This window comes from Sceloporus occidentalis, unplaced genomic scaffold (assembly GCF_023333645.1).
Source record: "Sceloporus occidentalis isolate IW3139 unplaced genomic scaffold, rSceOcc1.0.p SCAF_4, whole genome shotgun sequence".
Classification (NCBI taxonomy): domain Eukaryota; kingdom Metazoa; phylum Chordata; class Lepidosauria; order Squamata; family Phrynosomatidae; genus Sceloporus; species Sceloporus occidentalis.
The window spans coordinates 55354108-55365746 of NW_028316984.1; the positions used below are offsets into that span (position 1 = coordinate 55354108).

Genomic DNA, 11639 nt, shown 5'->3' on the forward strand with positions numbered 1-11639 from the left:
AAGCTATTATTTGTCATAGAGAACAGGGGGAAAATATCAAGGTAATGTTCCACTTCCCATTCTTTCTTCTTTGTCTTGGCACTGTGAATTTTCACTGTCCTATTATTAACTGTTTGCTGCTTCATAGCTTATTGTACACGCCTCACCACTCCCAGGGCAGCAATTTTCATTAGTGTTCAGCTGGCCCCCAGAAATGGGATATGACTGGGCATTGCTGTTTTTAAAAGAGAACGAGAGTTCCTGGTGGTTCCACACTAACAGGACCACTAGAATTGGTCCCCCCCTTAATAAAGGGGGGGAGTGTTGGTTTAAAAGAGAAGGAGAAAGATTTGTTTGCTGTATGTTTTCATGCTGTCATTCCAGTCTATTCATATTATTTTATGAAAAAGAATGGCAATATTACTATCTAAATGCACACAAATCACGAGAAACTGTGAAAGCAGCATAGAGCAGTGAGCAGGATTGAAAGTGGATCTTAAAAGCTTGAGAAAATAAAAGAGCTTTTGCCTAGTGCCCAAAGGGCTTTGAAACAGGTGTCAGATAAACCTCTCTGGGGAAAGCATTGCATAACTGAGGTGCCATCACTGAGAAAAAGTAATCTGTCCATCAGAGTGACCTGCCTCAGCTTTAGGAGACCCTCCACTGAAGATCTTGTAAGATAGGGGTATGTGTGGCCCATAAGTGGCATTTTGGCCCCAAACCCTTTCTAACCCCTCCCCCCCCCCCCCCCAGAAGATGTTTGGGATGTGGCAAAAAGTGTGGCATAGCCATTGGACCATTTCTCAGCTCTAAGCTGGAGAGAAGGACATGGGCTTCTCCTTTTCATGTAATACTTTCTGGGTGCCCCAGATACCTCTCAAGTGCATAGTGACTGTGTGAATGACCCTCTATTGTTCTTATTGTTGTGTACCTTGGTCGTTCCTGACTTGTGGTGACCCTAATATCATATCAGAGGGTTTTCTTGGCAAGATTTGTTCCGAGGAGGCTTGCCATTGCCTTCTCCTGAGGCTGAGAGCATGTGACTTGCCCAAAGTCTTTCCCCTTAGGTATTGGTAGAACTGGGTGGAAATACTTTTTTTTTACTATAGCTCACAGAAGTACCTTCCCAACATGGCCAGTGACCATGATATCTATGCAATTCTGAGAGTTGTAGTCTATAAAAGTGTTTTTTCCAAGTTCTATGTTCAGAAGAGAGTGAGGAATTGATCCTTTGAGACTCAGGAATGGGATTAGGGACAAGACCCCACCTCTTGGCAGACAGGCAGGCCTAACATCTGCTCACCATGTCATGCATTACCTTGTTCTCCTCAGGATCACAAGTCAGTGCTCATGAACATTGGTGTTGATAATCTATGCTCACAAAGTACACGTGCAAACAGCACATAAACTGGGACAGAAACCCAAGAGCTCCTCACCAGAGTGGGAGGAAAAGTTTCCTCACTGAAGACCAAATTAGCCATGAAATGGGACAATACATATTTGCAAGTATTCCTGCATTGACATGTCTGAGCCATGGAGGAGGAAGAGGGGTCAGGGGAAGAAGTAAAGCAATTAACCCCTTCCTTTCCTGTACCATTTCCTCACTTGACAATCACCACTTCCCCAACTGCTTTAATTTAAAAGGGAAAAAAGAATCAAGTACGTACTAGATGGACACATTCCTTCCTGCAAGAAATATTAGTTTAAGGGAAAGCAGAGGAGAAAAGAGGCAGCCCTCCAGTGGTCCTGGCCCAAACCTGCCCCACTCCTCCTCCTGCCCAAGAAAAGCATGTCAAGCAGTTTAACTGTGCAGCTCCGGTATCATGTCCTGGCTGCTTGGCCCACGATCTATCAATCGAAATGGCAATCCCTTTTTTAGGCATAGCCATCATGCTAGCAGTGGATGACCCACCAGATCATTTCACATAGATTAGCACTGCCCAGATTAAATTATGGTGACATTGCAATGCAATGAACCAAGATGAGATTTTCGAATCAACATGTAATTGTTTTTCGGAGAAAGGTGGGCTCAAATAGAGTGGGTGAGTATTAAAAGAAATCCCTGTCATGTGCTATTGGCCTGGCACATTCCTTAAAATGAAGGATGACTACCATTGCTAAAGTGAACCAATGAAACCAGTAGGCTGGGTTGTGAACATAGCATCACCAGTATCCTTAGTTATGTCTCTTGTCTGAACCAACCCACCAGCTACCAGATAGAGTGAAGGAGGTCTGTTTGGCTTCTGAATGGGGCACAAGGAGAATGACATTTCTGTACCTCCCACCAGTAAGTGACACTGTGACAAGGATTTGCAACAGGGATCCTTTTCCTGATTGTCATGGCCTTGCTGACTGGCAGAAATGCGGTGGAAACATAATCCTCCTAGCATTTCAAATGGAAGCTGAATTGATCTTTTTCACTTGATCCAGCTGCTTGCTCTTGCAAGGATGTGGGGTGCCATTTATGTAGTCTTCCATACAAACCTTCCAGAACTCTAACATTTTTAGGGGAAGACTTTCTCTCTGTCCCACCACCATCACAGGTTAGCTTGGTGAGGAGACAAGAGAGCCTTCTCAGTGGCTGATCCCACCCTCTGGAACACCCTCCTAGCAGGCTTCCTAGCTGGCAGGCAAAGACATTTTTATTCAAGCAGCTTTTTAATTTATAATCATTGTCAGGGTGGCTTTTATATAGGGTAAATGTTCTATTAAGTAAAAAAAAAACTAAAATATTTTAATGTAATTTTATACTGTTTTAATGAGATGGTTTTAATTGTTTTAACGTTTTTATTAAGTGTTTAACTAATTTTATCCGTGAGCCACCTTGAGTCTCTTTCCGGGAGAAAGCAGCATATGAATAAAATAAATAATAAATAATAATAAATAAAATAATATATATCCCGCCTCTCCCAATGGATCAAGGTGAGTTATAAAGGGACAAAAAGAACAATAAAATACATATACCTTAAAAACTAAATCTACATAATCCTCTACCCCAAGCCCCCCTCCCTACCTTAAAAACTAAACATAATAAAAGCAATGACAATATAAAATGCAATTAGTTAAAATGGAGATACTAGTTAAAATGGAGATATTAGAGGTGAGACATCTTTCTTGGGGCGGACCAGAGCGATCAATACCAGTGGAAGGGGAAGGTAGATAAATAAAATAAGTTGCAATAAGACTACATACTGAATACAGATCAGTTACAGATTCATAACTCTAGGTTATGCATCTGTAACCAAAAATACTGAATACCAGCCTGTTTCTTTAGAATTTCTGTTTTAATGGGAATGATCACTCAAGATGCTACGAATAGCATACTGCTTTTCCTGCACAGGGGTTGGATACGAACATTCATTGGGTGGGAGGGAAAGGAATGTGTCTTTCCTCCTCTCTCTCTCTCTCTCTCTCTCTCTCTCTCTCTCTCTCTCTCTCTCTCTCTCTCACACACACACACACTTACACTTTAGTCTGCTCATAATTATTTAACAATGCATGTTTTAAGAATGGCCAAACAAAGTTGTGCTCGGTCTCCTGTCAATGTCATACTTTAAAGCAAAATGTTTGCCACATGTCCTGCTGTTTACTCGAGCATTTTGCCTGTGGCTGAAAAGCCTGAAAGGCTGGTAATTTTTTTGCTGAGAGAAGGGGAGGGAGGCAAGGTAATGAAATAATCAGGTATGTTCTTAAAAGCTTTTCCTGTCTCAGGTGGAAACTGTCTAAGAGCAGCAGCCCAGCCTGCCTGATGTCAGGTAAGCTGTTTGTGGCAGAAAGCCCTTGTTTGCAAAAGTCATTCTAACCTGGGATTGAGTCTCTAATACCTTGATCCAATCAGGGGCAGGATTTTCTGAGCCTGGTTTTACAGCAGTATTTATACTATCCACGCAATTTCAGGATAAAAATCTCAGAAGAGGAGACAATAGTACATCTTTTACGTTAATCAAGTGTTCGACAGACTGTTTTGCTGCCGCTTGAAAAAGGGGGGAAGGAGGAGGAGGAGAAAAACCAAGTACACTTTCCCTTGATTATTTTGTTCATGTTCTCTCTCTCTCTCTCTCTCTATCTTTTTTTTTTTTCATAGGGAGAGATCTCTCCGTTTTCTTGGGCAGCGCTCCATGGTAAATTCAGGTCTCTGCTTGCAATAGAACCCGAGGAAGATTTGTGACAGATGGGGCTAAGTCACAAACTTGCAGCCTAAGGCAAAATCTGTAGAACTTTCCAGAGTGTGCCCATATTTACCTGATCAGAGAGAAAAAGAAAAGCGGCAGAGGAAGCTCAGCCTGGCTGCTTGTCATAGCTGACACAGAGCCATCTGCCACAAACCTGTGGCGGCTTCAGATCTCCAATCCCTGCCACCACCCCAACTCAAATTAAATACAGATTCCGAGAGACGTTACGATGGTTACACATGTCCTCAGCATCACATGTAGGAGACTGTTCAAAAAAGAAAAAAAATGTGGCCTGTTGTATAACTGCACTCATGTATCCCATATGTGGTGCCACATTGAATTTCCGGTTGAATCTGTTTTTATCCTTTGTACTGGATGACATGGTGCCTGAGTTCTTTCTTTTTGCTGGCGTGATGGCAGCCAAGATTGAAGCTTCAAATGCTCGCTTCTTGGCTAGCTTTCTACCTGGGTTGTCAGGTTATCAGTGGAGCCTCACTACATACTCCAAGGGCCACAGGGTCTGAAAGGAGGACCAGCATACCCTGGGTTTATTCGGCAGGCCTCTGGGAATTGTTCAGAGGTTAAGGGCTGCATTTTCATTCCCTTCCTCCCTTTTTTTCCTCTCCCCCCCCCCACTTTTTTTGTGCAAATTAATGGCTCTGTGGCACAGGGGTTTTTAAGCGAAGGTATTAATAAGGGTCTGGCAGGTATTCCCATGATTCACAGAGCTACATTTGCATTTAATTAATCTTAAAGAAAGCTGCAAGATAAACAGCTGTAATTCAAACTAGCATGGGAAATATGCTACATGGTGCCATCTATCCGATAAAATGAAAGCCGAGACACTTGTTTTATTTCTCTCAAGGTTGAAGAACAAACGGATAGACGTCAAAATGGTGACATGCACACGCACACACATCCTGCTTGTTTTAACATTACTGCCTGGTTTGTTTTAAGAAAGTGGGAGGGGAAAGGGCTTTGTAGCCAACTTATAAATACAGGCTTTTCAAGATAAATTGATTACTATTCCAACAGTCAAGCGGCTGCGTTTGTTGATGGCACATGTTCTGAAGATTTGAATTGTACCGTGTGTTTTTAATAAAGTACCCGCTGTAATTTTTAATTAGTGTATCTCATTCATGTATAAGTGTGTATGCTCTATCTGCATGTTTATTGGTGAAAACATCCTTGCATCAAGAGTCAACAAATACTGTTGGGGAATCACTAGAATCTGCTTTCAAATAGTAATGAAATGTTACAACAACTCCCCCAATTTGTTCTAGACAGGAGATGATGCTGGGGCAAAAAAAAATGTTAAAAGAGATTGCACTGTTCAATCCCCCATCCCCGATCACTGCACTCCCTACCCATCTTGAGTCTAGAGAGGTCCTTTACCATGAGATACCTATCCAACCCACAACCACCCATCAAAGGCTCTTCTTTACTTGCTATATTTCCAGCCCCCTTTCAAAAAATCACCCTTGTCTTCCATGATGTGTGCTGGTTAATTTCAGCCATTCTCACCTCTGCTAGGGCCTAAATAACCTAAAGGCAGCAGATCCTGGTTGATCTTGGAAGCTAAGTACGGTTAGCCCTGGTTAGTATTTGGAAAGGAGACAACCAATGAATACCAGGTGCTGTAGGCAAAACCTTGCCTAAGAAACTGGCAAAACCATGCCTAAGAAAAGCCTATGGAATTCATGAGATCACCATAAGTTGACAGGACACTCAAAGGCACATGTGCACACATACTCCTGTGCTGCTGTCTGTAAAGAAAACATCCCCAGCACACAATTCTTATCTCACAAGAAGGTTTAATCCTCTCTGAGGATGCCAGCCACAGATACTGGCGAAACGTCAGGAAGAAACTCTTCTAGAACATGGCCACATAGCCTGAAAAACCTAAAAAAATCTATGGATGCCGGCCATGAAAGCCTTCAACTTCACAGAGGTTTAATCCCTTGCTAAAAATAAATATTAGGGATATTACACTGAGGGTGACACAACAAATATCCCAGCATCCCATACCGGCTTGGTAAACTGGCCCTTTTGTTAAAAGTGCTTGAAATATGAGCATAGTTGCACAATAATTGGGAAACACACAGCTACCATTCTATTGCATGATCAGCAGAAAAGTTTATTAAGAAATGAAGCCCAGGTTTACCTTCTTCAGGACCAACTTAATTAAATTGTCCCCTTCCTGTTTGTTCCCCCCCCCCCCCTTTCTAAAAACCTATTTATGATCATCTCACATTCTAGTATTTTTAAATCTTATATTTACATTGTAATGAGCTGGGAGAACAGAGAGTACAGTAGGTGTAATTTTGAACGCTTTTAGATGTGTTTTATATATATATATATATGAGAAACTTCTTGAAGGTGAAAGCTATCACATCACAGAGGATGTAGAAACCTAGGAAGCTGCCTTGATAGGAGTCAGATCTTTGGTCCATCTGACTCTTGTATTATCTGCTCTGACTGGAAAAAGCTGTAAAGAGTGTCTTATTTGAAGATTTCATCCATTAATTCATTAAATTAATTTTTATTCCACTTTTTCCTGGGATGCAAGGCTGTTTAAATCAGTATAAAATACATAAATATCTAAAAGGTGAAATAAAAACAATTTAGAATAGAAAATAAGAGATAAAAATAAAAATAATTTAGAAATACCCACCCAGTTAAAAAAAATCCTTCTATAGTAGGAAGCTTCAGTTGGCAAAGGTCTATCTTTTGTCTTTCCAGTCTGTCTGCTGATGGGAGGACAAAGAGATAAGCAGTGTCCTGATCGCCTTTGGTAGTGAGTTCTAGGAGACTGAATCTGGGACCAACTTATTCCTACTCCACTTTAATTGACATGGCTGCAGTCTATGAAATCCTGGGAACTGCTCTTTAGGGAGTACTTCAGCCAGGAGAGCCAGCATGGTTGGAGTGTTGAGGTACAACTCTGGAAGACCAAGGTTTGAATTCCTGTTTGGCCATGGAAATCTACTAGGTGAACTAGTTGCACTCTCTCAGCCTCAGAGGAAGTCAAACCCCCCTCCCCTTGAACAAATCTTGACAAGAAATGTCATGATATGTCACCTTAGGTTCACCATAAATCAGAAATGATTTGAAGGCACACAACAACAACTTCAGACGGAGAGCTGTCACACCTCTGATCAAAATACAAACTCCTCAAGATTCCATATAATGTAGCCATGGCAATGAAAGTGGAATCATACTGCTCTAACTGCAGTGAAAAGGCCCCAAATTGTGACTATATCCAAAAGATGTGGTTTTGTTGAATGGTAGCCTTTCTATTTCTTGAGAGGGTTGCTCCCCACACTTCCCAAGGTAAGGCATCATTTTTAACATGTGTGTGCACAATTGCAATCTGAAATTATCTTTGGGTAGGTGGGAGTTCTAAGAGAAAACCAGCAGGCAGGAGAAGAGTCAGGAAGGTATCACCCAGAACCCCTCCAATCTCAATTGCATCTGCCCAACCAAAATGTGTACTTGCCAGTCTTTAATGCCATGTGTCTGAGACAATACATGCTGATCTATCTTGAAGACAACTGAAAAGGTTCACTGGTTGTCCTTTACTTATGGTGTGAAATTACATGTGCATTGAACCTTCCTGTACAAGACTCAGTTGGCAGGGAGTCATCATGCTTTGCTTACTAAGGGTCCCAGGTTCAAACTCTTGGCATCTCCAGCAAAAAGAAAAACATCAGGTAGCTTTTTATCATCTTATATGTTTAATTTATATGCTGACCATATAAAGAACACAGGATTGGGCTCATAGAAAGGAAAAATGAAAATTGTGGAAAGGAACAGCAACAGTTTAAGATATTCAGATGACACCAATATTGTAGTTGCTGTTGTGTGCCTTCTAGTCATTTCAGACTTATAGAGACCCTAAACTGAACCTAACATGGGATTTTTTTTGGCAAGATTTGTTCAGAAGAGTTTTGCCCTTACCTTTCCCTGAAGCTGAGAGAATGTGATTTGCCCAAGGTCACCCAAGTTGGGAATCAAACCCTGGTCGAACAGCTGTGAAGGAACTAGGTAAGATTCTTAACTATAATGATATATCATTACATCATTACTCAAGCCATAGTGTTTACAATTTCTGTGTATAGATGTGAAAGGAGGTCAGTGAAAAATGCTGTCAAGAACAGAATCCATTTGAAATGTGGTGCTGGAAAAGATTTCTATAAATACCCTGGACTGCCACAAAGGCAAGTAAATGGGTCTGAAAGCAAATCAAGCCTGAACTCTACCTAGAAGCCAAGAAGTCTAAAGGGAGACTACCGTACCTTGGATATATCATGAAATGGCGTGACTCACCGGGGGGGGGGGGGGATGATAATGCTTGGTAAAGTTGAAAGCAGTAGGGAAAACAACAACACTACAAGTGAATTGACTTGATCAAGGAACCTACAGCTGCCCTGAGTTTGCAAGATCTTAGCAGAGCTGTTAAGATCTTTCAGTCATAGGGTCCCCATATGTCAATGCTTACTTAACAGCAAATGAGAACTACAACAGCTGTTTCACTGGTTTAAACTGGTTTATTCAACCAGAGGAGAAATAAATGCATTTTGATTGATTCACATTTTGGGAGAATTCTACCTCACACATAGGATTTATTACTGATTTATTTGCTGTGTTTAAGAAGACATCTGTAAGTGGCTTAGAACACACATCCCAAACATGGTGCCCTCCAGATGCTTTGGACTACAGCTTCTACCATTTCTCACCATTAACCATGCTGTCTAGAATGAGGGCAGTTATAGTTGAAAACATCTGAAAGGTACCACATGTGGAAAGCTGGCATACAGGATAAGCAAACTTAAAACAATAGCAGAAAAATGATTAGTTCAATAAAATGTGGTACAGTACTCAAACCCAAATTAAGATCAAAATCGAGCATAGAATGAAAAATGAAAGCTAAAAAAGATTTAAGGAAATTACAGCCAAAAAAAAGAGGGTGGGGGGGAGAGGAAAAGTGCTGATAAAAAAAAAAGAAAAATGCCTAGTGCCAAAAAGAGTAGGTGCCAAGTTGGCATCTTTGAAGATGGTAACCTGTGATCACTATGCAAGTATGAAGAAGGCATGTTTTTTTGTTTGTAACCACATGGCATGATCCAGGGAAGTACAAGGGAGGAAGGAGGAGCCTTTAAATATCAAAGTCCCAAGTAATGAAGGATCTTGAAGGTCAAAATCCACACTTTGAATATGGCTTGAAAATGCACTGAAGGTGACCAAAACAACCAACAACCTTGCATTAACTTTTTATTATTAGCAGTCTTACAGACATGTTCTGGATTTGCTGAAGTTACCTTTTTAAAGGGTGCTCATGTACCAGACAATCCAAGTGGGAGATTCCATGGAAACACTGAAGCAAGGAGCCCTGGTGGTGCAGTGCTTAAATGCCTGAACTGTAGCCATTCCCAGCTTCAAGGTTGTGAGTTTGATCCTAGGGACTCAGCCTTGCATCCTTCTGAGGTCACTAAAATGAGTATCCAAATCATTGGGAGCAATTAGCTTACACATTGTAAACTGCTTAGGGAGTGCTTAAGTGCACTGATAAGTGATATAGTAATGTACAGTGTGCCTGCACCATATGCAGGCATACTATATACGGTTTTCAGCTTATGGTGAAGCCACACTGCAATACACTGAGTGGTGTGTGTGTGCTGCCACACCCAAGACCCATTATATTCAGTGGGGCTCGAGCATACACATTATTTGCCTTATGCGAGCGGGGGGCAGAACGGATCCCCTGCATAAGAGAAGGGTCCACTATACTTCCTAAGTGTGGGTAGGGTCAAGATAATGTACCAGCCCATGCTACTAAAAGACACTCTGGCTCCAATCACATTGTTAGTTCTAAACAGACTCACTGAAGTAATAGTAAATTGGGTTAGTCAACCCTTGTACAGTATAAGTTTATTTATTTCTTACCAGACCCAGTCTTAGATCCCATGTCTCATTATGGTAAACAGCCCACCCAGAGTTGCTCTGGAGTGCTCTAGATCTTCCTGTAAGATCCAGAGCAAAAGGTAAGTCGTTTCAAACCAGTGTAAGGCAGGGATGACCTGGATTCAATGTGGAATTGGCCTCATGTCATGAAGACAGTCCACAGTTGAATTGAGACCGGTTCATTTCACCCATATAGACATGTCCTTAGTCTCTCAAATCAAAGTTTCACTTAGCTTTCCAATCACTTCAGATTAGGAATATTGAAGGTGAAATTGTATAAAAATTCCGCAAGGTTATAGAGATGAGAGGGCCTGACATCAAGTTCTATCTTGGCATTCATGAAAAGAAATAAAATTAACAGATGAGGAGGGGATCCCTCTAGCCCACATTCTCTATATAAGAATAACATTCAAAAGAGAATACATGAAGACTCTCTACACTAACAAAGATCTTGGGGAAAATTGGGTTCCTGGTTGCATCAGTAGGCTTCAGCCATAGAAGACACTGGCCTCTTCAGATTGTTGCTTTCAGTACATAGAGTACATAGTACTCGTTACATGTAGTAAATGTGTTCCCTTCTGAAATGATTTTAACCCTTTTTTGTGAACAATTGGGCTGGTAGAAATGTAGAATCACTACCACCAGTGCCAGGGGGCATTATACCTGCAGACAGCCTTTGTTGTTTGTTGTTGCATACCTTCAAGTCATTTCCAATTTATGGTAAAACTAATGCAAACCTATTACAGATGAGAGTCTGTGATGTGCCCAAGGTCATGCAGTGGGTTTCCAGTAACTGAGCAGGAATGTGAACCCTGGTCTCCAGAGTCATAGTTCTCAAACCACTATGCCATGCTGGCACTTGCAAACAAGATAGTCTACAGCAAATTCTAGTACTTGGTTACATTGTAAAGATGGGAACTCAACACTAGTTCCTTGAAACCAAACTGGGAATTTCTCAGCCAAGGTCACCAGCACTGGAGAAAATTTTTCAGAATGGTCTATCAGAGACATAAAGTAGAAATCGCCCCTTGCTTTCCTTTCATTTAATTTAATCGGGAGCTGTTCATTTGTGGCTCATGTTCATCTATATACCCTGCAGACATTGCATTGGGAAAGCTTACTTAAGATGAAAGCCATGCTGCAGCTATTTTGGAACAGCATCTTGTCTGTCTGGTTGTCTGTTTGATTACTTCTTGAGACATTTCTACAGTGCTTTTTCATTCCAAAAATTCCAAAGCAGTTTACAATACTGCATAGGAAAACCCACAAATTACAATTCGATGATGATGATGATGATGATATCAAACAGTGATCTTATATTTCATTAAAATGTGGTAATTATGGCAAAAAGATACAGTTTTCTACTATCAAATGGGGTGAATGCCACGTGTGTGGCTTCTTATCAGATCTTCCATTCTCAGTTGTTAAAGAAAACACCATATGATGACTGAGACACCCTGCATTGCACAGGGTAGATGAAGCATACTACTCTACCTAGATGGTTCCACCATAATGGATATGTAA

General features: G+C 41.1%; 1 protein-coding gene across 11 annotated transcripts in view; it reads left to right on the forward strand.

Moving 5' to 3' along the window:
- Nucleotides 1-5253, forward strand: part of QTMAN (queuosine-tRNA mannosyltransferase) — a 278206-nt gene extending 272953 nt beyond the window's left edge. For 9 of the 11 annotated variants that reach the window (XM_089520080.1, XM_089520079.1, XM_089520086.1 and 6 more), the window contains one exon: nucleotides 4064-4136. Coding sequence is in view for 2 of the 11 variants with exons in the window: in XM_089520087.1 (XP_089376213.1) it covers nucleotides 4064-4147 (84 nt within the window). In the remaining 9 variants the exon portion in view is untranslated. Of the gene's footprint in view, nucleotides 1-3690; nucleotides 3735-4063 lie in introns of all 11 variants that reach the window. The other 2 variants (XM_089520088.1, XM_089520087.1) reach the window with 2 other exon arrangements.
- Nucleotides 5254-11639: the final 6386 nt, after the last annotated feature.